We start from the raw sequence: 24,977 nt of genomic DNA on the forward strand, positions 1-24,977 counted from the left end.
AAAAGTATTGATTAAATCATTAAAACTATATTGCATTTTAATGAGCCACTATTTTAAAATATTACTTAGTTTTAAAATTTTTACTAAGATTAGAATAGATAATTATACCACCATTGCCAATTAATAATAATTTTAATTTATTGTAGAGAATGTTTTAGTGGAAGAAAGTGTACATATATTTTCTTCCACATTGTTCCTTATTAATTAAATACCCTTTAACAATAGGTTATTTATAAAAATAAATAAAATAAGGATATTTATACACATAATTATTTTTAAATTATATCATACAAAAAAAATATTTAAAAGTGAAGTGCAAGTGATATAAATTTACAAAATATAACTATCATTTATTCATAAGTGAGTCAGTCGTATTGGTCGGTTATGTATAGATTTATTCTGTAACATTTTGACTGCGTTCATTGCTTCTTGTGGACTTCTAAGATTGACTCTGGCTTCACCTGTAGGCTTTCCGAAATCATTGAACCGTCTTATAACATTTTGACTGTTAAGGTCAAATCCATCAAAGAACTCAACTATCTCTTGAACATCAGCACGGTATGGTACATTGTCTAGAGCCACTACACAGCCAGGTTGGCCAAAACTGTCTGGACCCGGGGAAGGACCAGGTCCAGGTGTTCTCATACGTGGGGTATATGGATGCCCCATATTACCTCGATTGTTCATGTACTGCGGCCTATTCATGTAATTTGGTAGGCCGTTATTGGGATTATGATAAGGCGCATGATTTCCTTGAGGTGGCATCATATTTTGTCGGGGCCCTCCACGCATACCCCAAGACATATCTTGCATAGGTTTGGTAATAGCTTGAATCATGTCGGAGCGACTAATCATCTCCACAGACACAATACAGGGACCCATAAAGCATTGATCTTTAGCAGCAGCAGCATATGCTTGTTGAGCATTACCAAATTCGCAGTAAGACTCGCCAGTGGGCCGACCAAATTTATTCAGCATTATGTGAATTTTGTCGGGTAAAACCGACACGTCAGAAAAAAACTGAGTGATATCAGTATTGGTAACGGTCGTAGGTAAACCGGACAAATATAAACAGTTAGAATGCAACGATTTATACGGTGGGTGTCTATTGTTAAAGTTATTCTTTTCTACTGGTTTATGGGACGAAGGTGGTGGAGGCCTACGTTTAATAAGTCGCCGAGCTTCTTTATCTGTACACGGTAACAACGGTATGGGCGAGAATCCTAATAACACACAGTCATGCTGTTTTAACGTGCTTTCGGCTGCCTCTACGCTTGTGAATTCGAGTATAACGCCTAGGAACTGATCGTCTGGGAAGAACTCTACTGTACGCAAAGTATCAACATTTATCACAGTACGTACTTCGTCTTCGGTAACAGTGATGGGCACCTGGTTAAGTTTTAAATACTTTGTAGACGAAGTTTGTTGAATTTTACTATCGTCATTGACATTTTCACAAACTATTAGATCATCACTGTCGTCTCTATCATCACCATCTATGATCAAGACGTCCGGTTGATCATCTCCATTAACCGCCGTCGATTTGATTCCAGTGTTATCTGCCTTAGGATAAGGTCTATCGTCTGTGTTTTCTTTTTCATAGGCTTCATCGTCTAAATGTTTAATAATTATCCGATTTCCTTTATATAAGGTACCATTGTATTTCATTGCCATATTTTTGCTATGATTATCATTAAACTTAACAAATGCTACACCCTGTTTGTGTTTTTGAATTTTAATAGCTGAACCGTCAATTTGTATACCGTCAAACATTTTGCGTACGTCACCGTAAGAGATATGATTGGACATATTATACACTTCAACACAAAGTCCTTCAGTAGGTTGCTGGAGATTGGCTACATGTTGAGCTGAATTGCGCACATCATACCTATATCTGTCGTTGAATCGTGGTTTCTTAGCCTGTTCATTATAGTCAGACGAAAGTGGAGGTGGTCCATCATCGTTAAATTTTTGGGGACTATGGTCTTCAAACATTGATTGACGATCATGATTAAATCTTGAAGCCGGTGGTCCACCAGCATTATCTCCTCCGTACGGACGGTTCATCTGCATACCTGATGGCCCTCCTTTACCGAATCTAGGACCTCGATTATTTTGAATATCACCCGATTGTTGTTGAAAACCATGACGTCTTTGGTGTGGACCCACATCGTTGAACCTTCTTCCAAAATCAGCCCTTGGTCTACCCATTGATTCATCACCATTATGATATCTAGAATCGAAGTTACCATTGATATTATCGTCGTAAGGTCGATTATCATTATCGTATTCATCAGTAAACGCCTGTTGATTTTGACCTGTTTGATACATAGGCGGTATTGTTGGAGGTTGTGGTGTTCTAAATTGTCCGTACATGTTATTATGCCCTTGCGCAATTGACTGATTTCTAGGATCAATACCAGGTACACCACGGCCTCCCATATTGACCATAGCAGGTCTACTATTGCTATCCATGAGGGGCATAGGTACATTTGAAGCATTTCCACCATCAAAGTGGGTAGCCCAAGGTTTAACAGGCTGCTGCTGTTTTTGTTGAAGATCATCTTTTTTTGGAGGCGATTTAGATCTTTGAGATTTTCCCCCATCTCTACTCAATGAGTCTTTACTTCCACGATGTCGTTCTCTTGATCTATCTCTCCCTCGGCTTCGATCTCTTCTCCGTCTATCTCTAGACCTAGACCTATCACGCCTACTTCCAATACGACTCGATTTAGACCTGCGTTCTCTAGATTTTGACCTTGTTCGATCACTTCTATGTTCTCTGTCATGATCTTTAATTGGACTATTTGATTTTTGCAGTTGTATCATTTCATGATTCGGCTGCATTTGCATTTGCATCTGTTGTTGGTGCATAATGATTTGTTGAGGCATAATGGGTTGTTGTGGTTGAGGTAAAACCTATTCAAAACAACAACAAAATTATTTATAGTATAGTATAGTATATTGTGTATAATTATTAAATTTATAAAATATTAACATAAAATGTTTAAATGAAATATTTATACTATTGAAATGGATTTATTAAATTAAGTCTAAAGTCTTTTATTATTATAGCTATTATTACTTTAGCAGTTAGTGGAGGGACCACATTCATCATAGGATGTTGAGCTGGCATTTGCATAATAGTTTGTAAGTTTAAAGCCTGTTGTCGGGCAGTTTCAATAACTTTTTGCATCTCATTCCGAGAACTCAGCAATAATTTTACTTTAACTTCTTTGATACATCCACCGTCGGATAACATGGCCATTCTAGCATCTTCGTCAGTACTAAAAATATCAAGATGCATTTAGATTTAATTTATTTAGATAAAAGAATACCTTAAAAGCAGAGTAGTTTTTTTTTACCTAAATGCAATAAATGCATCTCCTTGTTCTCCGCCTACGATATGAACTCCACCTTCTGGAATTGACAATCCTTGGAAGTACTGTCTTATATCTGCAGCACTGGCGGCCCAAGGTAAATTTTGCAATCGAATTATTACACTCATGTCTGAAAAATGATAAAAAATATGAATTACAATACATATATAAAGTATCATAAATCACTAATTTAATAAAAATATATACATATATTTATTTTCTTTTAGTTACATACTATTATAAATTTATCAACTGTGAAGTAATTATTATCGAAATATTTACTTTTCATAATATAATATAAATAACCCTTAATTTTTTCAAATGTCTCTCTACTCGGAGAAAATCATCTAAAAAACACTGATCATTATCTAATAAATAAGCTAGTTGATTGTGTATAATGCCATTTGAAAAAAAAATATTCACACACTTATATTATGGTATAAGAAATTAAAAAAAAATATTTCATAATTGATAAATTGAGAAAGGTGTATAACTAAATAATCCAAAAATTCAATTATCACTATTATTTTTAAATGCTAGATTATGATAAAAGAATTACTCTGTATATATACATATAAATCTATGTAACTTTTATATAGCTGACTAAAAACTAGATAAATTATATAACTAAAAAATGCTATGAACAATGGAACTTAAGTAAACTATTTGAATTTTCATAACAATATTTCCTCATTTATAATTATAACTAATTAATGAAATTAATATAAATTTAATACAACTCTGGAGAGAAGTAAAATCATGAAGAAATTTGCACTATTGTTTTAACACTCCATTGAATAGATCGAATAACTTTCAAAATGACTGAAATAGTAATACTAAACATAATTCACTAAAAAGGTTATTATACTTAAGCTATATTGTTAATAGAATTTTTTGTTTTAAATAGTGAACAAGTGCTCATATCAATTTTTGAAGATTCAAGAAATGTATCAGACAAAAAAAAATTTTAACCTTTTTTATCCAATGATTTTTGTTAAATTTTGTGTTTTAAATCATGTTAACTTTATAAGTTATAATTTCTAACTCTATAAGTTTTATTGTTGTAACAGTTAAATCTACAAAAAAAAAAAAAAACCCTAAAAAAATTCAGTTTAAAAAAAATAATTTTTTTGGTTAATATGTTTCTTTTGATCCTAAATCTACGAATTTTAATCTGATGTATCCATTATAATTCTTAAAAAAATTAGAAACGAACATTAATTTTATCTTCTGAAAATGTTCCATTTATATCAATTACAAGTGTAGAATATGTGAAGTGAATTTATAATTTGTAAAATAATAAAGCTGATTCCCCAGATATTTAAAATAAAATATATTTTTATGTACCTGCTACTAATCTACGAGAATCTTCCTTTTTTTATTAACTTACACAAAAACAGAATTATAGTCATAACTCGCCACTAAATCGCATGTTACTGTTTTGTAACTATTTACCTGACTTTGTTTTCCATTGCCATAATTTAGCCATGTTAAAGAAAACGATACTTTAAATTTGCTAATTTATATTTCTTTTATTCTGTTTTAAGATCTTAGTAATATGTTTATCTTATTGTACAATTAAATATTGTTTTTATATAATGTATATTAACTGTACTCATTGCCTATATAGGCGTTACTTTAACAATAAATAAATACATTAAGGTTTTCTAGAATTTTATAATAAGGGAAACTATTGACTAGAACATTTAGGGATAGTTGTCGTTAATATGAAATTAATTATTAGATAAGTGTGTTGAAAAATGATGCATAATTAATAAACCATTAATTGAATACTAAAATCAAGACAATATTTTAATGTAAGACCAGATACTAGAGAAATACAAAAGAATATTCAAGGATGGTCAAGTTAGTGATTTTTTTATCTCGTTAAAAATAAATTAACAAGTAGACATTTTTACTGACCATTTAAAAGGTAAAATAATTTTTATTTTATCTTTCTACCTAATTTCAGAAAATTCATATGAAAAACTGTTTATCTAATATTCATATAAATAGGGGTTGTTAAAAAAAATCCCATTGGGTTTTCGGATTTTCCTCACTTAAAAGCCCCCATCAAAATTGATTTTTAATAAAAAAATAATTATGTCAAATGTCTAAGCGAAGGTGGGTGAATATTTTGATATACTTCTCGCTACCATTTCCTTTAATGAAAAACTAGAATTCCATTGTTATAGCTAAACTTTTATGCGTCCGCTAACATATAGTTTTTTCAGAGATGAGCATTAGGAAATTTTTATTTTTCTATATATAGCCTTCAATATAGTTTCTGCAGAGACAGGAAAGAAAAAATTGCAATAGATGTCCATTGCTACAAGGGTTAAGGTTAGCATAACAAAATTTTATTTTAAACTTTAATGTTTCAATGGGTTCAATCAAAGTAGACTGTGGCATTGTGGAAGCACAATGTGTTTGATTAACTATGTAGCACAAATTGAATTTTGAGAAAAAAAAAATTGTATAATTTTTTGTTATTAGAGATAAAATAATTTAAAAAATGCTCTTAATGTAGTCCAAAATATTAAAATTAAAAAAAAAATCTAGTGGTATACACGTATATACTCTAATGAACTTAAAATTTAATAAGAAAAATGAGTCAACGATATCAATGAATTAAAGTTAATCATTAATTGATTTTGAACTTCACTCTTTGAAAATTTTAATTTTAAATTAATAAAAACAATAGTATGCATATTCTTTACATAGTAAATGAAATTCTATAAGTTTTTATAATGGAATCAAATGTTTAATTGGTTAAAAAAAAAGAAAATGATCTAACTAAGAAAATTACTGGTTGGTAACAAATTTTAAACCAGTATCTTAAAAGATAATAGAACTTATATACTATGGTAAAAAGAATAAGAGGTCTGTTTATTTTTATCACTGGGTATTTACGAACCGCATTACCATTCCCACTGTAGTATGAATGTGCCGATATATTTTTTTATTTAGTGTTTGAAAAGTATTACCACTATTGCAAAAATAGGCAAGTTAATGGAAATAATTAACTCAACATTTTCATAAAAATAAAAACATTTTTGATTCTTGTAAGGCTTTTTTTTTATCTTCCCTTGAAGTATCATCATACAAAATTATCAATCATTGAAAATTTCTAAAGATCTCATACAATTATTATGTTTAAATAGTTTTTTTTAAATTCCACTACCTACATAGTTTTAAAAAAAATCCGTTTTTTAACAACCCTATAGATAGGTGAAACTAGACTTTTACATAATACCTGCCCAAACAATTTTGTAATTGAATGACTTTATGTAAGCATCTTCTTCTTCCTCGCCTTATCCCAACTACTTGGAGTCGGCCAAGTAGATGTACCAATGTATGCTTACTTTTTGTAAGCATAGATTTTTAAATTTAGACATATCACAAAACAATAAAAAATTAAACATATTCTAATAATATTGTTCTGGTAATTATTTTTCATCTTTATTGTTAAGAAACTAATAATTCAATTTTAACAATAAAGCCATTTCAATGTTTTTTTGTTCTCTATTAAACCTATTCTTTTGTCAAAAGAATGTCTTCAGTACTAAAAAGGGACGAACATCAATAGTGATGGGTAAAAAAATAGATATAGATAAATATTTAAAGAAATCGATATACAAACGGTGATATTATCGCTGTATAGTTTAATTTTTAAATATCACAAAAAAAATATATGTAGCATGTTCAATTACCCCTTCATTTCNATATATGTAGCATGTTCAATTATCCCTTCATTTCAGTGATAATAGTTGATTACTTCTATAAATAATCTGAGACAAAAACAATTCTCTAAGATTAATCGACGTATTGNTATATGTAGCATGTTCAATTACCCCTTCATTTCAGTGATAATAGTTGATTACTTCTATAAATAATCTGAGACAAAAACAATTCTCTAAGATTAATCGACGTATTGAGTATTTACAATCAATTTAATGTAATTATCATCCAATTGGCAAATATTATGAATATCCGCCAGTGTATAGTTGATTTTATTTTATAGTCTTACGCAAAGTTATTGTCCTTAATAAAATCATTCATAAATTTTCAATATAGCTGTTCTTTTTTATTAATGTTATATAATTACCCTATTATCTAATATTATGTCATTGTTCACCAATGGCTATTGGTGAATTTTGTCATAAAATTTATTCAAAATGCCAATGATCTATAGTTTTTATTTGTTGAATTATTTTTAATGGTTTAAAATTTTTTTTTTTGTAAAATATCGATTTTTTTATATTGAATATCATAGATTGTGTGTTGATATTTGTCCATTAATAGAAATCAGAATTATAATAAATTAACATAATTTTAAATTCAACAGATAAAACTGAAGGATATCTATAATATCAATAATCTTACTTCGATGAACAATATCTACCCGAATGTTATAAATATTATTAAAGTAGTCCACAATCAACACACGAGTCCTAAAACCAATATTTATGTATTGTATACATACATATCTTTATATATGATAAATAAGTACACCATTCTTATAATAAAAACTCATATATTTTAAAACCATGTTTTGCTGGAAAAATTTCCTAAAAGCTACTTTGTTAATTTGTTTTTCATTAAAATTATTTCTATACTATTATTTTCTAGAACTTATATTGTTGTTATCTTAAATCCAAGATTCCGCAGGTTACAGTATTCATTTTTTTTTTTATTTAGATAGTTCAAAATGTACAGAATGTTTTATTTTATTTCATAATAATTTTTTTACGTTGGTACTACAACCATGGAATAATTACGTTAAAAAGAATCAACTTGTTAAATTAGAGTTACTCAATGAAGAATCCACTTTATATTCAAAATTAAATAAATGAAAAAAATTAACTAGTCAAGTTAAAAAGTTTTTAATCCTTTAACTTACTAAATGTGTTAATTTCAGACTTGAGATAAATATCGAATAAAAGTGTCATAATTTTATACGATTTTTTATTTTCTTTATACTTATGTCAGAATTTGTTTATAATTATACATTATTTTTAGCCGATATTTTTTCTCCGTGTATTTACACAAAAGTATACTCAAAGTGATTTTCCCTTTGAGAATGTACTTAAATTAAATAAATAAATAAATAACGTATTTATAGACAGGATTTTTTAACAGACGAAGGGGACATAATCAAGAAATTCTCTTACTGAAAAATATTCTATAAAACCACAAGTAAATAAGCAAGCAAAATGATGAAAACTTTATTTTGGAAATAAATATTACGGCCAACACAATTTACCTAAATATTGAAAATTTTAGTAAAAAAAAAACCTTGCAAATAAAATTAACATCTCTTAGCTCCTTGAAATATGTATTTGGTAGAGTAGGTAGGTAGGTAAATTTTTTGGTAATTTAACAAACGCCTAATTTGTATCGAAGCAATAATCAACTGATATTAAGAATAAAAATGAAATTATACGGTTGATCCAGATCCTTATAAAATACTAGAGTAATCTTTCATAAGAATCTGAGGTGCAAATCTAGCATTTTTTAAGTAAAACGCAAAAATTATTTAATTGTTAAAAAAATAATTTTTCTAACATTTTTTCACTCTAAGCCCCATTTTTTACTAGGCAGTTCAAGAACGGAGTGCAAGCCCCTGTAATCCCTCTTAGGAACCGCCATGAATACAAATTATTTCTATAGTATATTTATTTTTACTGACTTGTTTTTACTAAAAAAAAATAATAGATCCAATATTGTTTTTATAGAATACATAAAATAAATCGTTCTTCACAAAAATATTATTATTCAAAATGAGATCCTTAATTTGCCACATGAACGTAAAAATGACAATAATTCTGAACATTTTTATTTAAGCAAATAACTCGGAGAGATATGTCCTGTTCACCGGTATTATGTCTAATGATAAAAAGTTTTTTGTGTATCTTTTTTATGAGGATAGTGAAAAATAATTACATTAACCCTTCTTTCAATTCACAGATATGTAGCAAATTAAAAAGTACATCTTTATATTTGTATTCTAAGTAAAGTAATTTCATTACATTTAAAAATATTGATGCACTTGTAATTATATTATTTTATGGAAATGAAATGAATAATTGTATTTTTATTACTTCCAAAAACAAATCAATATTAGATCTGTTGCATTTACTCTAAAATTTTTAATTTTTTTATTCAACATGTCTTCAATTGAATTATTCTGTTATTTCCAAAGAAATGAGAAATATCTATTTAATTACGAAATTTATGCATACGATAATCTCACAAGAGGCATATTTTATTCTATTACCCTCTCTTATTAAAAATTTTAACCCTTTCGGTTTTTTTTCTAGCTTTAAAAATTTGGCAATTCTTCTATTTATAAGCAGGAATGGCTGACAAGCTGCGTTAGAGCACAGTGGTCAAATTTGTGTTGAAGACCGAAAATCAAGCAGCCGGAAGTTCTGAGATATCATGACTAATATTTAACAATTTAATAACTTATTTTTGCTTATTAGATTAATTTGAAAGAATACGTTTTTATTCGGATTGAACAACAAAGTCACGCAAATATATTTATAATAAATTTATAAACGGTTATAAGACAGGACCATATTCAGAATATTTTCGGAAAGGTTCCAAAATATATTAAGTTTATATATATTTTTGAAAAAAAAATTAGGGAAAAATTTGAATCCCATAATACCCCTCCCATGATATGTGGTAAAATGTAATGTAGGGCTAAAATAATTTAAATTGATTTACCAGTGGGAAGCTTACATATAACAAGTAAAATAAAATTTAGAGAGTTATAACCCTGGGACTTCCGAATGATAAAACTTTTCTCGAAATATTGAATTTATGGACAAGTCATTTCCTGGGTCGGTAAACATAACGATGAGACCGAATACCTTCCAGTACGCCTGTTTATAATAAACAAATTAAAGAATACTTTAATGAATCAGAGGTGATAAAAAACCTACAATCCACATTCAAAATGAACCATTGTATAAATGTATCTTTCTTATACAAATAAGTATTATATTTTTAATTCAATGTTGCTCGCTCAAGCAAGTACTACTTTCAACTAAGTATATAATAATACAAAAAAACTTTTGATCCATTCATTAGGCTAAAATTATTTTAACAATTTTTGAATTTTTAGACTACGGTTAAAGGTAGTATATTATTAACGTGTCTCTAATAAGAAAAAATTAAAATTTCAAAATAGCCATATCTTACAAAAAAAATTGATAGGGGTCAATAATAACTCTAGAAAAAGTAATTATTGTATTAAAAGCATTTTAATACATGAAGTCGGTTTGTATTGTAGAGCGAAGTGAATATACATCAGTACGATCTGTTCCCACCCCCGCTATTTACCCACTCAATGTATTAAAACGTTTGTAACTCAATAATTACTTTTTTTAAAGTTGTTATTGATCCATAATAATTTTTTGTAAGAAAGACTAAAAAACAACTATTTTGAATTTACAAAGAAATTGAAAAAATAATTTTCTTCTTTTTGAGTTCAATAATAAAAAATGATTTTAACGTAGTGCAACAATAAACACTTTTTTTTTTAGAAAATGATTATAGTATCATATATTATTATTATTGAATTTGTTATACATTCCAGCGTTACGTTATAAACGAGTTTAAAACACCAAAATGTTTAAAATTTACACTGGTCTCATGAGACATTTTTAACTGTTTTTTAACAACCATGATATTTTAGAGACTTATTCTGTTTATAACGAAAATTGGACATTACGGAAGTGTTCAAATTTTTCAGTATTATTATCATTTTATTAATGTTAATTTTGTAACCTGCAAATCAACTTGGGTGTTTTTTTAATTAATCCATGTTGGTCTATTAATTAATATTTTAATTGATACGTAATTTAAATTAAAAATAGTAAAAACCCTATGTATTTACCAGAAATTTTCGTCTATTGCGTGTTATCATTAAGCGATGTCTTTGAATTTCCTTGGAAATTTGCGTTACAAGCGTTGAGTTGTTTTTAAATTGAAATAGTAGTTTATTCGTTTTAATTCTAATCTACTAACTGTAGGTATAAATATACATATAATCCCTAGAAATGCATGAAAAGATGTTTTGATTACTATAAGTCGTATTATAGAAAAAACTTAAAGGTAAATTTAAAGCTTGTAAAAAATATCAAGTTCCTTATATCTCGTTTCTTTCAGTCTCTCCGGCAAATTATTTTCTGTTAGTTAAAAATCCAATTTAAGTTACCCCCGATTGTCTTATTTTGTTTTAAATCATTGATGCACAATTTTTTTTTAATTTATGCATCATAGCAAAAATTAAATTAGAACAATATTTGTCTGTTACTTCGGAAAGAGATTTCAACTTTCTNGGTTACCCCCGATTGTCTTATTTTGTTTTAAATCATTGGTGCACAATTTTTTTTTTAATTTATGCATCATAGCAAAAATTAAATTAGAACAATATTTGTCTGTTACTTCGGAAAGAGATTTCAACTTTCTCAGTCTCCTTAGATGCAATAGTATTAAATAAGATTCCAACAAAAATATGCCTCTATGCCTCCTAATACGATAACTGAATAACATCTATAATGGTCCACGAGGGCAAAGAAGAACAGAGATGTCTAAGTCCCTTTATATTTGACTAAATAAATTTTTAAAAATAATTCCACAAAATTAAAAATGTTTTAATTTTAATATTCAATTTTTGTTAGACTTGATTTGTAATAAACAAAAGGTTTATTACATTGCCACATACTTACAATCAAGCTAGAGGAATTTCATACAATTATATACGGACGATATAATTTGTTTTTTTTTTTTTACAAATCAGTTTTAGCATATCTCTTTTTTAATTATTATGTGTGATAAGTGAAAAAATTGTTCAACTCTTAGACTACCAGTCATGCTACTTTTTAGAAACCCATACATTTTTTATCTATCTATTCTATAAATAAAACTAAAATAATTTTAAAAACATTTCTAGCAAAATAATACTATTACATTTAAATTGTTTACTACAATTGAACAAGTTATTTGAGAAACGCAAGAAAATTATGAAAAATAAGCTTTCATGAGCATCATGTTTTGTTATGTACGAATTATGTATGCCTTTTAAAAGATTCTCGATGACTACATATACATCCAATATTTGGTGAAGAAACTAGGCCTTCAATCGTAGAAAACCTTATATTGTAGATACGACGCAAGTACAGAAAAAATCACACTCAGATTTTCTCCTAATTAATACCAACTTAAAATATTGAAATAACCAGTAATGAAAAGTTTTTATAGTATAACACATTGCCAGGTTCAATAATAACTTAAAGATAAACAACACAGTTATATAATTTTAAAAAAACGGGATTGTAGCCAATATAAAACGCCCTCATAACTATATTTTAGTGATGTGTTTAGAGGTTGTTATAAACATATAATCTAACTTCATGATGTTCATTTGAAAATAATCAAAGTTTTATTCAATTGTAAAAATTGAAAAAAATTTTTACACTATATCTCTACAATATTTACAAAAACTGCTTAGTTTTTTTAACGAAGCTGTATAATAAAGCATATCATAGTGGTTATGACGTCATCACTATTGGCTAGCTCACAATATGACCTTAGACATAGGCGTCAGAGAAGGACATCCCTAGGGTCCCCATAAGTTTACGCCTTATATATTTTTTAAATTGGTATATATTCTTTTGTCGTAAATTCAATTCAAAAATGTTTCCAAAAAAAAAATACATGTTAGCCTAAAATTTATACTGTAGCACCACTATGATTCAATCTCTGTTAACTGTATTACCCTATCTATAATAATAAGGTTATGTTAAAAAACATTAAGTTTAATTTAATTAATTTTACAAAAGTTAACTTATTTGTATAAAATAAATCTTTATATCATCTTGTAAAAAAATAAACAATTATGTGACTAATCAATAGACATTTTTTTTGAAAAATGCTATTTTTTAGGTATTTAAATAGTGTTTCATAATTTTAAATGATCTTTTTATTTTTTGTTATCAATTTCAACTTGAATACATAAAAAAAAAAGTCATCAAAAACTATAAAACGCTAATCACATGATTGGTACAGCCCTTCCTATGAGCATAGTTATTCTTTTATTTATTAAAACAAAATATTATTTTAATTGCAGTAATGCTAATTCTTTTTTTAAGATAAAAAAATGAAGACCATTTAATATAGTCTGCGACATTATATGAGTGTAATTTACACTCATATAATTAAAAATAAATTATTCTTACTTAATTATTCTAAAGATACAAAATTTAAGAAGAAATATTTTTTTAGTAACTTATATTTAATAACAATTACTTTACGTCATCCCTTATAATTTATAGAGATGTCAACTTATTTTTTTTAAATAGCAACATTCATATTTAGTTAACATATAAAATAGAACATGATTTAATTAAGAAAAGACGGATTATAACAACTTTAAGATCAGTACATTAAAAGTTATGGCGATTTTAAAATTTAGATAGTGGGTGTTCGCGTATATGACTATTTATATTATTAGATATTCTTCAACTGCACTTCTCTTACCTTCCACTTATAAAAAAAGTTAATAATTTGTGAAGTACTGATCTAAAAATTATTATTGACCTTACATTTTCTATTATGTAATATGTATGTAACCGTTTAAAAAAATTAAGATGATAGCACTTTAAGTCATGAGAAATTATACTAAATAGTAATAACTGAAAAATAAAAAAAAACATCAGTATTGTAATTATTTTGTGAGTAATTGAGCGAGTTATGATAAACGGATAACCGTAAAACTAAAATATCGAGGAAAATAGAATTAAAAATGAATTAAAGTTAATACTTGATCAAAATATTTTTGTCTCATGGTTTTCTTACGGCAAATTAGAAATTCATCAGGAATACACTAATAAAATATTGTTTAAATTTTATATTTGAAGATTTAAAAATATTTCGAGAATTTTATTTCATTAGCACATTGTAAGTCGTAGAAAATTATTTCTTAACATTATTGAGAAATCGGAATTACTTGTGTTTATTATTCTAATAAAGTTCAACCTAGCAAAATTACAAGTTTGTTTTTTATTAAAATACCATAAAAATCTAAGAGGATTTTCATTTAAGCCAACAACGTATAATAAATAAATAGTAGTATTACTATGAACTAGATATTGATCATCCAATGAATTGATTAATTTTTGCATTTAATTATTACAGTTTATGTATAACTAATAAGTATTTAAATATTAGCCATGAAAAATTACTATTAATAATATATGTTCATACTACTGATTATGAGTATAACAAAAAAACTAACTGCCCAAGTCATATGATTATAGTTTGCTCAAAAATTACCTTTAGTGGAGATTGCGATTCGTAAATGATATTAATTAATAACGTCACAACGAAACAAAATTATTTTTACAATGGTGAAATTCATGTACACTATCAAGTCTAAATATGTGAAGAACACAAGGGATATTTAGGAATGGGAGGCCAACGATTTAAGTGCACAATTGTGACACAGCTAGCCAAAAAATATTTTATCAACCCATAAAAACGTGATGTGAAAAAAAAGGTCGAAAATCAATTTTTTTGTCGACCGTAAGTTACACAATAAATGATTAAGCTTCGATAAATTTAAATAATACTACATATATTAATTCCAGGAAAAATGTTTAGTGTCAAATTTATAGGGAACAATAAAAAAATTTATTTTCTCATGTGCCGTTTTTACGTTAGTTCATTTAGTGATTATAAAAAAAGAAATTTCCGTTTCTGCAATAAAATGAAAATATCTCTTATTCCTTTTTATTCTTTATAATTCGGCATTTCATAAACTATTCAATGCTTTAATAACTATTTTTCTTATAGTTATTTACTTTGAATTTGATAGCTAAGATTAAATCGACGTACTTTTACCTAAATAATTTAGTCAAATAACTCTTAAATATGTTAACTTTCTTGACATACTCAGCTTTCTGTTCAGTTAAGATTTCAATGAGGGTGTGACGCCCCTCCATTCCCTCATTTAAATCATTAATAGTTGGTATTTGTAGAATATATAGTAGGCTTTTTTAATAATTTCTTTTGATTTCTTAGACGACTCTAATATATTAATATAGTAGTTTCAATTCACTTAAAAATAATAAGTAGAACATAGAAGGACAATATATTAGACAAACCACAGCGAAAAGGTTTGATTAACATTTTTGCTCGTAAATCACATGAATCGAGAGCAAAAATAAGTCTTTCTGAAATTTTATACCAGCATAGTTATGACAATGAGGAACATGTCCCCTGTGTTATCATTTCTGAATACGGTACTGCCACTACTTTACTCACAAATCATGTCATTATAAAAATAATAATAATCCTATTGTTTATAAGTATACAATTGACAGTAACTCGGCAAAAATATAATTTATATCAATATATCTATTGGGAATTAATTTGATATCATGACGACAATTGTAATAAAATACATACTTATAGTGTATGCCATAACAATAATACATGGTGAATATATCAAAATATTAGTTTTCTTTAATAAGTAGTGTAAGTTTACCACCAATACTTCAAATTCATATTTAATTATGAATAATTGAAGATTTTGAATTATTAAATTCTAAAATATTACATTATAGGTGATTTATTATGTTTTAGCATGCCACGAGTTGAAGTCCTCATATATTATTATTGGCTGGACGAAAAATCTGGTATTAATATCCCATTTCCTTTAAATATTTGTATATACAAGTAGAAATAGCTTCTGCGTTGACTTCCCGTTTTTTTATACTCGCATAGTTTAAAGAGCTCATTAAAATCAACGCTACTGCCCGAATTGTATTTTCGACAATATATATTAATAATTGATTGGAAATTATGTGTTAAATAAGATTGTAATTTTAATATTTATAACTTTTACAATAAATAACTATCCAACTCTAAATGAAATTGGATTATTTATTAAAACAAATTTTAAGGGTGGAGTAAAACATCTCCCACAAAATGAATCCATATATTTATTACGTTTTTTTATCACATTGTTGATGTTGATAGAGTATTTTTGATAGTATTTCTCGTGTAAAAAATAAATAAATTAATCTTCTTCCTAAATATATGATAAAAAACAACTTTTTTCTTTATTTGTAAGTTGATACATATTTTTATATTAGTTAAATAACAACTCATATTTTGAAGTATTAATAAACTTCATAATATTTTTTATTTAAAATTAAAAATATACGTATAACTTATATATATATATATATATATTATTTTATATAACTCAAATAGCCACAAAATTACTAAAAACTCTAGTACACATATTACGAGAACAATGTTATCATCATTAGCTATTTCCGAAATACTAACACTCGACTTTTTAGTAATTTTTTTTAGCTTTTTGAGTTAAATATTTTTAGTTATAAATATATATATATATATAACTTTACATAATATTAGCCACAAGTTTCACAATTCTTATTATATAAACAAATTTTGAATTATTAATTATCAAAATATTAAATTATAATTCGAAGTTGAAGATAAAGCAACCACATCACACAAATCTGTATGTTAATATTATTCTCTCTCAAGTAAAATAAATAAAATATACATACACTTTCAACGTCCAAACAAAGATATGTTTAGTATTAACAATTTTAAACTATTAAATAACTAAAATGTTTTTCTTAACCCAAAAAATTTTTTTTATCAATGACATCATGATGATAAAAATAAAATACACATTATACTTGTTTAGAGTATGAAATAAATATACTTAAAATGTTTATATAAAGATGCTTACTAATATGAACTATTAATATATAAATTTAAAAAAATTATAAACATAATTATTCAGTCAATAATAAACATCTAGAATAAAATATACACCTAATTCCATCTATATTTGTTGAAATTTGTATACTTTAAACAATTATGGTTGGTTCATGCATATAATATACTTACTCAAAACATTATTCTTTCTATTTGTAGAGAGAACAAATTGATACTTCTATAAAGTTTTTTAATTATTGGTATAAACTTATTGGTTTATATATACAAGCAGCTATTTAACAAATAGTTTACATTCTGCAGATAGTTGATATTATATCCAAATATTTTAAGTAGACAACTCTTATTTAAACTATATATTCTTATAAATATTACTTTGTGTGATAGGGTTGTTAAATATTTAGGCATACTTCAGTCTTTTGACAATTTATTTTTAAAATTGATGATTTCATTATTAGTTAAAATATAATTATTTCATTAGAGAATTTTTTTTTGTAATACATTATCAAGCTAATTATTAGTAGTTGAATAAAAGTCAGAAATCTGTGCTCTAAATTTATAACACTATATGTAATAAAACCTTTTTAGATTTACTGTCAATTTTTATTTGATTAAATAATTATTATCGTAGTCAGAGTTTGAACAAATTTTGAACCACTACATTAAATTACACCTGTCTAAAAATATTTGATGAAAATATACATATAATTTTCCTGAAGTTTTAGAGGCTTAACTATCCCAAACACTACAAATGATTGTTACATAAATAACTCTCTATGTGATACTCAAAAACAATATTATTAAGAAATTAACTGTTCTTGAAGTTGAATTTAAATTGACATCATTCTATATTTATCTCTATTGATACTTTTATATTATTAACACTTTTTTTTTTAACTTTAGGGTAATCATCACAAAATTGTTTATCAATCTAGTTAAAAAAATACTTAATAAGAATATCTTACAATGGCAACTTGAAAAAAAATCTACTAAATTTTAAAATAAAAATCACCATGATAGTCTCTTATTGGTAAACAATTTCTGTTATTTTACATTATATTATCTAAAACTCTTACACCTGACAGAATACTGTTTGATGCAAAAATAAAAAATGTTGATAACAGGTATAAATAAATACCTTTTAAAATTTGATGACTACTATGATTAATAGTTCACCTTAATTATTAATAAATTTTCCATTATGTATCATAAATTCAATATAAATACTGGGATATTTTTATCATTACAGAGAATTATTCAAACTAATTTCATAAAAAAAAAAAAAAAGAAATAATAATTTACCCTAAGTTACATAAATTTGACATTAAAAATATTGCCTAACTTAGTTTCGTATTTAGATTAATAATGCTAATATTATTATTTGAGGAAGTATTAAGTACATTTACTTAATACTTCAAATTTACAACAAATACATGTTTCTATAGTTACAGAATTTTAAAAATATTTTACATGATTCAAATCATAAAATAAAACAAAATCTTGATCTACAACCTTAACATATTTGGCTTCCACTTTAATTACAATACTATACTGTATTCAACCGAGGTGTATGAATTATTGTTATAATTATAATATAAAACATAGTACAAAAATTAAAAATGAATGTGTCAATATTATTTACTATGTGAAAGATTAATTTCAACTAAAACTTGTAAAAGACTTTTTTTTTTATTGAATAAAAGTTACTATCAATTAATGTAACACTAAAATACCTTACTAGCTTTTAGGATTTAATATTAATACAGTATTTTATGGTGAACTCAATTTTTGGTAAAGCTCAACTCATCAAATATAACAATAATTTCTTTAATCTATTAGTGTGTTAAAAATAATTTTCATTGATGGTTATAACTTAGTAATAGTTGAATTTTCTGTAGTAATAATAAATTTTAACTAAAACATCTACAACGTTCAATGTAATCTTATATAATTACTATGTAAATTTAGCAATTAAGTATTTTGATGCAAAAAATAAGCTATAGTTGTTCAACATCAATTTCAAGAAATTTAATACTTCTCAATCTCGACAGAATATTAGATTGATTCTAAGTAAGCTGAATTAGTTGTTCGGAAATTAACCATGAGGGGTATTTTGATGTTGATATATGCAACACTTTATCATAGAAATGAAGATATAGTTGTAAATTACCTTAGTTTTATTTTCTCTTTCTTATCTAACTATTTAAGTTGTTTCTTAATGATTGTTGTTTCTTTAGTAGTAGCAAGTGGCAATGTAAATTGCCAAGGTTGATGTAACCAACTATTAACTCTAAATGTTCACTTTCTCATAAACTGCTGTTGCGTGGCAGAAGAACAGTGCATTTGACCGTGTAGCGGAAAAGAGATACAAACATCACACGTTAATTATCACTCGAAACAGCATGTCATAAGATAATTGTAAAAAAAAAAAATTGAAAACTGAAACATATAATAGTATTATCTAAGAAATATGTCAATTAAAATTTTTGATGCATAAAATAAGCTTATAAAATCTCAACAATAGTTGATAAATGATTGAAATAAGTAACAGAGAAGATTTTTTAAACAATTTTTTTGGTAAAATACTGTTATATAAATATGTTAGTTTATATACATCATACTTACCACTGTGTTTAGACCGTTATTAATTCGTAAATTAAAAAAAAAAATTTTAGTTAAAAATTGGAGATAAAACAAGTGTCAAAATAGAAATTCGCGAAACATAAATGGTAATAGTTCTAGGGACTGTATTTTATGTTATAAAAACAATAGAGAGTTAAATACTTATTATAACATGATACAATTTAAACAAATACAGCCTAGGAACTATTAGACAGATAAATTTACTCAGTAATTCCTACAATTTATATTACCGAAAGGCGACAACGTAATAGAAAAACAACAATAATGGCTATTACAGTTCACTTTGACCGATGGCGTAGCTATTACAATGGGACGCATTTTTTAACAGTGTAGCCATAAACTAAATAATCAACTTTATAAGTAACATTATTATCGATTGACGTCATGAGTAGAAAACCGCAGTCTATGATTATCATGATCAAAATGTTATTATGTAAATTGTTTATTTATAAATAAGTAATTCATTAGCGTATAGAATTCAGGGTAAATTTGAAGTCTGTATCTTCAAGTTACGAAATAATATTTATTTACCCGTTTTGAGACGTTAGCCGTAATTATTTCACAAATTATTATAGAGTATAATTAAAGTATCTTTATTATTTTAGCGAATTCGAAATTTTTATGAGTGTAAATAATTTTGATGTTATTCTTAGATGGCTGACCAAAGGTTTTGTTTACGATGGAACAATCATCAACCAAATTTAGTAAATGTTATGACTGGTCTATTGAACAATGAAATGTTTGTTGATGCAACTATAGCTGCAGAAGGTCGTAAAATTCAAGTTCATAAAGTTGTCCTTTCGGCATGCAGCAGCTATTTTCAAGTATTTATTAAATAACATCATTGGTGTAATTAATGAGTCTTGCCCAACATAACTTCTCAAAACTTTTTTATTAATTAGAAGTAATCACAAACATTTATCTAAACGTTAATAAGTTTAATTTTTACCTATTAATCAAATTTTTTTATCAATGTATAAATAAATTTACTGTACTTTATTATTTTTGTAGTCGGGATTCTATTACTAGTTTAAATTTACCAAAATCTAGTTTTAGAAACTCGCAAATTTAAGAAAAAATATGCCAGCAGATTTTGGAATCGAAACCAGGTCTCTTGCTATCTGGGCAAGTACATTCCCTTTAAGATTACCTAGCAGCTAAACCTAATAACTGACTATCGAGTCTATTAGGTGGTTGTTAATATGATTTAATTTCAACAAAACAAACATACCTTCTCAACATTTTTTTAGATAATTTTTATTCATTGTGAACAATCAATTCACAGTGAATAAAAATATGAAAACATTTTGAGAAAGACTTAAGAATCAAAAAAGCTAATCAATTTAAAAAAAATAAAAATGTTTAATTTTTCAATCGTTTTTGTTTCTTATAGAAAAACAAATGTTTTACTGTGGCATCACTATAATTTGTTTATATTAAAACATATTGAAAATTTTTTTTCTTATTTGATAGGTATAATTTATATTAAACCTTAAATATTAATATTAAAATTTTAGATGTTGTTCAATGATACACCATGCAAACATCCAATAATCATAATCAAAGATATGTCTTACAACCACTTAAAGATTCTTATTGAATTTATGTACTATGGAGAAGTAAATATTTCACAAGATCAGCTACCAATAATTTTAAAAGTATGTACTATCATTATGTCATATCTATTGATTTATTTTATTTGTTCATAATTATCTTTAGGCTGCAGAAAGTTTACAAATTAAAGGATTAGCAGAAAAATCAAATTTACTCGGAACCCCTCAATCTATAGAAACTGAATATAGTTTATTATCACCATCGTCAAAACGTAAAAAAATGCATTTAAACACATCAAGTGATAGATCAGAAAATAACAGCTCTCTTGATGATGCCCCAGCCAAGACTGAACAAAGCAATTTAGCAATTGTATGTATTATTACTAATAATACATTTTATTATTTTAATTAGTTAGATAATATGAAGTATGAGTATTATTTAATTTGAAATTACAGAGATCTCAACCTGTAGCTCATGGACATGAATCGTCAAAATCAATTAGTAGTTGTAGTTCTAGTGGTGGAATTTCTAAACAATCTCCTACAGAAAATGCCACAGTCAATCAAAAGTCATCTGAAGGTATGTTGTAATAAATTTGCTGTTATTGGTATATTTTAAATACTCTATTTAATAGTAATTTATGATATAATATATTTGTTAAGCCCAAATGGCAAATCTACTCTTTAGTGAGCAATTTTTTTTTTTACATTTAGGATATTCATGAAGCATGTTGTTATATTTTTAATTTTGAGGTTACTAATTAATTGTTATAATGCTATTAATTTAGAATGTGACTATTTACATTGTGAAATTTTATTAAAACATAAAGAAGTAAAATTAGCAATGTACAAATAAATAGTAGACCCTTGTAAATTTAGTTTCAAAAACGTTCAACCTGTTATTTCTCTTGCTTAATAAAAAAAAATAAGTTTTCTCAACTTAAATTCTTCATTTTTTCAGTGTTTCTCTTTACATGTCGTTAAATTAAGTTATTAGAAAATTTGATGAAAAATTAAACCATTTGCTAACAGGTTGGTCATTTTTGGAGCAGCTCCCTGATTGTCCACCTCACAGTGTCTATGCCATACCTAAAGCTGCCATACCTAAAGTCAAAACACCTTATAAACAAGAAAACAAAGTACGAAAAAAACGTGAATCTGGTATTCGAGATAGTGATCGTTTTAAAGAAGCTTTAGAAGCAGTACGTTTGGGTCGTATGGGATTTTGTCGAGCTGCTCAAGAGTATGGAATCAATAATCGAACTTTATGGTTAGAGTATAAAAAAAAAGGATATCCAATTCATCGCAAAGGACAATCTTCTGCTTCTATTCAAACAACTCCACCTCCTGCAATACAACTTAATGGTCAATCTTCTAGTTCTGAAAATGTTTACCAAGCACCATTATATGAACCTTCATCTTCTCAAACGTCAACTGTGGACCACCCTGCATACATATCTCAAATGTACTCTCAACCACTAACTGTTATTAACCCTTGTTATTATTCCTCATCAGCACCATCTATATTTCCTTCAGAAAATCATACATAAAATGTTAATTGAATAAGAGTATAGTTGTGTAGTATAATTAACTTATTTTCATTTATAAAATTTTAATTTAATGTATTTTTAAGGTACTTATTATTTTAAAATAAACAACTATTGACATTTATTGTTGTGTATTTATTTGTGGTGCTATAATTTTAATGACAAATAAATTTTAATATAGTTATAATTAATTATTTATTATTAATTACATTTTATAGTTACCAAACGAGTTAAAACTCTTGTACGTCAACCTCATTTAAAGATCAATGATTATGAAATCAAAATAGAGAGTAATCCATTAATTAAAAAAGAATCTAGTGAAGAGCCTGAACCTATTATTAGGGTTCTAGAAAGGCAATGTTCTGAACCAAATCCTTCATCAACAAATATGTTAGCTGTTCCTAAACAAACTATAGTCAAACAAAATTCACAACCATCTGAACCTACTAATTTATCAAGAGGATATTTGAGTGATGAATTATCCTTATCTATAACACAAGTAATTTACATAATATAATTGTAAGCAATGTTGAACAATTTGTGAAGTTGATTATTTAATTTATTAGACAATTGATACATATAATGGATCAACCCGTTCAGATCATTGTCCATTATTACGGACTGGCCCAGCTCTTGGATGTAGTTTTTGTTGGAATACAATTGATACTCGAGGGAGATTCTTAAGAAGAAAAACAAAATACCATTGTCCAGAGTGTAACATTAACTTATGCTTAGTTCCTTGTTTTCAAGTAATTTTAAAGTTTTCATTTTATTATTGTTGTAAAGTAATTATAATTATATTTTAATTTTTTTATCATATGATAAAAATAAAACAGTAATCCAGTTAAATTTTGCAATAATTATTACTTTAATTTTATTGATAAAAATGTGAAACTTCTTTAATAGGGTTTTGTGTAACTATCCTAAATATTTAAATTTGATACTTGAAAAATGACTAGATTTTTCTAAATATGCCCGCCCCTCTCTTTTAGAAATCATAACTATGCCACTGCATTATTAATTCATAATTATTTTAGGAAAAAGGAATTGCCGCAGTTTGTCTACTGGCCTACAATTTACATTAAAAGAATTAACAAAAATACATTTTTATAACCTGTTAACACTAATTTTACAGAGCTATTAAATTATTTCAACTACTAAGGAAAATTTTTAATTTTAGGAATTTCATGAAAAACAAACTCAAACCAAACTAAATGACTCAAACGATGATTATCGATCTCAAAAGACTACTATCGAAGACAGTTCAGGTTCTGTGTAAACTTGTGATATTCATTTGTAATTTATTCAACTTAAATGTTACCAATTGTTACTACTTAAAGTTTATCTTTACTAAGTATTTTTTTAGTGAAAAAAATTTAGATTTATATTTTTGTTAAAACAAATTTGAAATGTGTATATTTTGTTGGTGTTATATTAACTATAAGTTGAGATTAATCATGTGGTTATTTTTATTTTAATGTTACAAGTATTTAAAACGAATTGTTTATTTATATAAATACTGATTATATATTATAATCAGTATATAATTCAATAAATTTGTTACATTGGAATACATTTTACTAAATATTCTTTGTATTTCTGTTTATGGATTAATTTATTTTCAACATTCACATTATGAATGTGCATAACTTATAGATTTGTTAGTATGTAGAATATTTACAGACTAATATTTGGAGGGCTCAGAAGCCAATCAGTGTAAGTCATTTCTCTGTGAAAACTGAGTTGGGAATTCAACTTGCGTTTTCATTTTTATTATACTGTGTTAGATTTAAGTTTTTCAGTATGTTATGTCTCAATAAAAAAAGTTATTAGTACCTTTACGGGACTCTCTATTTTATTACAAGTTTTAAAAAATCCCAATTATCTCATTTTCTATATTTAGTGACACACTGATTGGCTTCTGAGCCCTCCATTTATACTATGGAATAAACTGCATTAACTATAGCATAATTATAAGTAAAGACCCAAACTGTGGCTCTGAAGAAACAACAGTATATAACTGAAGTCATAGATATTTTTGTGAATATTCAATGATAAAT

The 24,977-nt window shown here is 26.3% G+C and overlaps 2 protein-coding genes across 7 annotated transcripts; one reads left to right on the forward strand and one right to left on the reverse strand.

The window, feature by feature from the left end:
- Window positions 1–113: 113 nt before the first annotated feature.
- On the reverse strand, window positions 114–20,106 carry LOC126906174 (uncharacterized). 2 transcript variants are annotated; one of them, XM_050686514.1, is made up of 6 exons: window positions 19,800–20,106; window positions 19,345–19,613; window positions 11,290–11,446; window positions 3,366–3,510; window positions 3,086–3,287; window positions 114–2,919 (listed from the first exon to the last, which is right to left on the reverse strand). In XM_050686514.1, exons 4-6 carry the CDS (start codon window positions 3,506–3,508, stop codon window positions 355–357), a joined length of 2,910 nt encoding a protein of 969 aa, XP_050542471.1. In that variant the 5' UTR covers window positions 3,509–3,510; window positions 11,290–11,446; window positions 19,345–19,613; window positions 19,800–20,106; the 3' UTR covers window positions 114–354. The 2 variants fall into 2 exon arrangements, with proteins under 2 accessions (XP_050542471.1, XP_050542470.1); XM_050686513.1 differs by lacking the exon at window positions 11,290–11,446.
- A 112-nt stretch (window positions 20,107–20,218) lies between these two features.
- LOC126905639 (longitudinals lacking protein, isoforms H/M/V-like) lies at window positions 20,219–24,381 on the forward strand. Of its 5 annotated transcripts, none has more exons than XM_050685556.1 (8): window positions 20,219–20,367; window positions 20,471–20,641; window positions 21,335–21,475; window positions 21,537–21,740; window positions 21,827–21,950; window positions 23,136–23,416; window positions 23,484–23,666; window positions 24,098–24,381. In XM_050685556.1, the coding sequence occupies exons 2-8, from the start codon at window positions 20,471–20,473 to the stop codon at window positions 24,194–24,196; spliced, it is 1,203 nt and encodes a 400-aa protein (XP_050541513.1). In that variant the 5' UTR covers window positions 20,219–20,367; the 3' UTR covers window positions 24,197–24,381. The 5 variants fall into 5 exon arrangements, with proteins under 5 accessions (XP_050541513.1, XP_050541515.1, XP_050541512.1 ...); XM_050685555.1 differs by having other exon boundaries at window positions 20,221–20,404; XM_050685554.1 differs by having other exon boundaries at window positions 20,221–20,393.
- The last annotated feature ends 596 nt before the right edge of the window (window positions 24,382–24,977 follow it).

This window comes from Daktulosphaira vitifoliae, unplaced genomic scaffold, assembly GCF_025091365.1.
Source record: "Daktulosphaira vitifoliae isolate Bord-2020 unplaced genomic scaffold, ASM2509136v1 Scaffold_4, whole genome shotgun sequence".
Classification (NCBI taxonomy): domain Eukaryota; kingdom Metazoa; phylum Arthropoda; class Insecta; order Hemiptera; family Phylloxeridae; genus Daktulosphaira; species Daktulosphaira vitifoliae.

Excerpts from the sequence above, each read along its gene's own strand:
- LOC126906174 (XM_050686513.1), bottom strand. The coding sequence starts at position 3,508 with ATGAGTGTAATAATTCGATTGCAAAATTTACCTTGGGCCGCCAGTGCT. Across the intron at positions 3,288-3,365 it reads GATGCATTTATTGCATTTAG|TACTGACGAAGATGCTAGAA; the intron begins GTAAAAAAAAAC and ends TGATATTTTTAG. Across the intron at positions 2,920-3,085 it reads TCCCTCCACTAACTGCTAAA|GTTTTACCTCAACCACAACA; the intron begins GTAATAATAGCT and ends TGTTTTGAATAG.
- LOC126905639 (XM_050685556.1), top strand. The coding sequence starts at position 20,471 with ATGGCTGACCAAAGGTTTTGTTTACGATGGAACAATCATCAACCAAAT. Across the intron at positions 21,476-21,536 it reads AGCTACCAATAATTTTAAAA|GCTGCAGAAAGTTTACAAAT; the intron begins GTATGTACTATC and ends AATTATCTTTAG. Across the intron at positions 21,951-23,135 it reads CAATCAAAAGTCATCTGAAG|TTACCAAACGAGTTAAAACT; the intron begins GTATGTTGTAAT and ends TACATTTTATAG.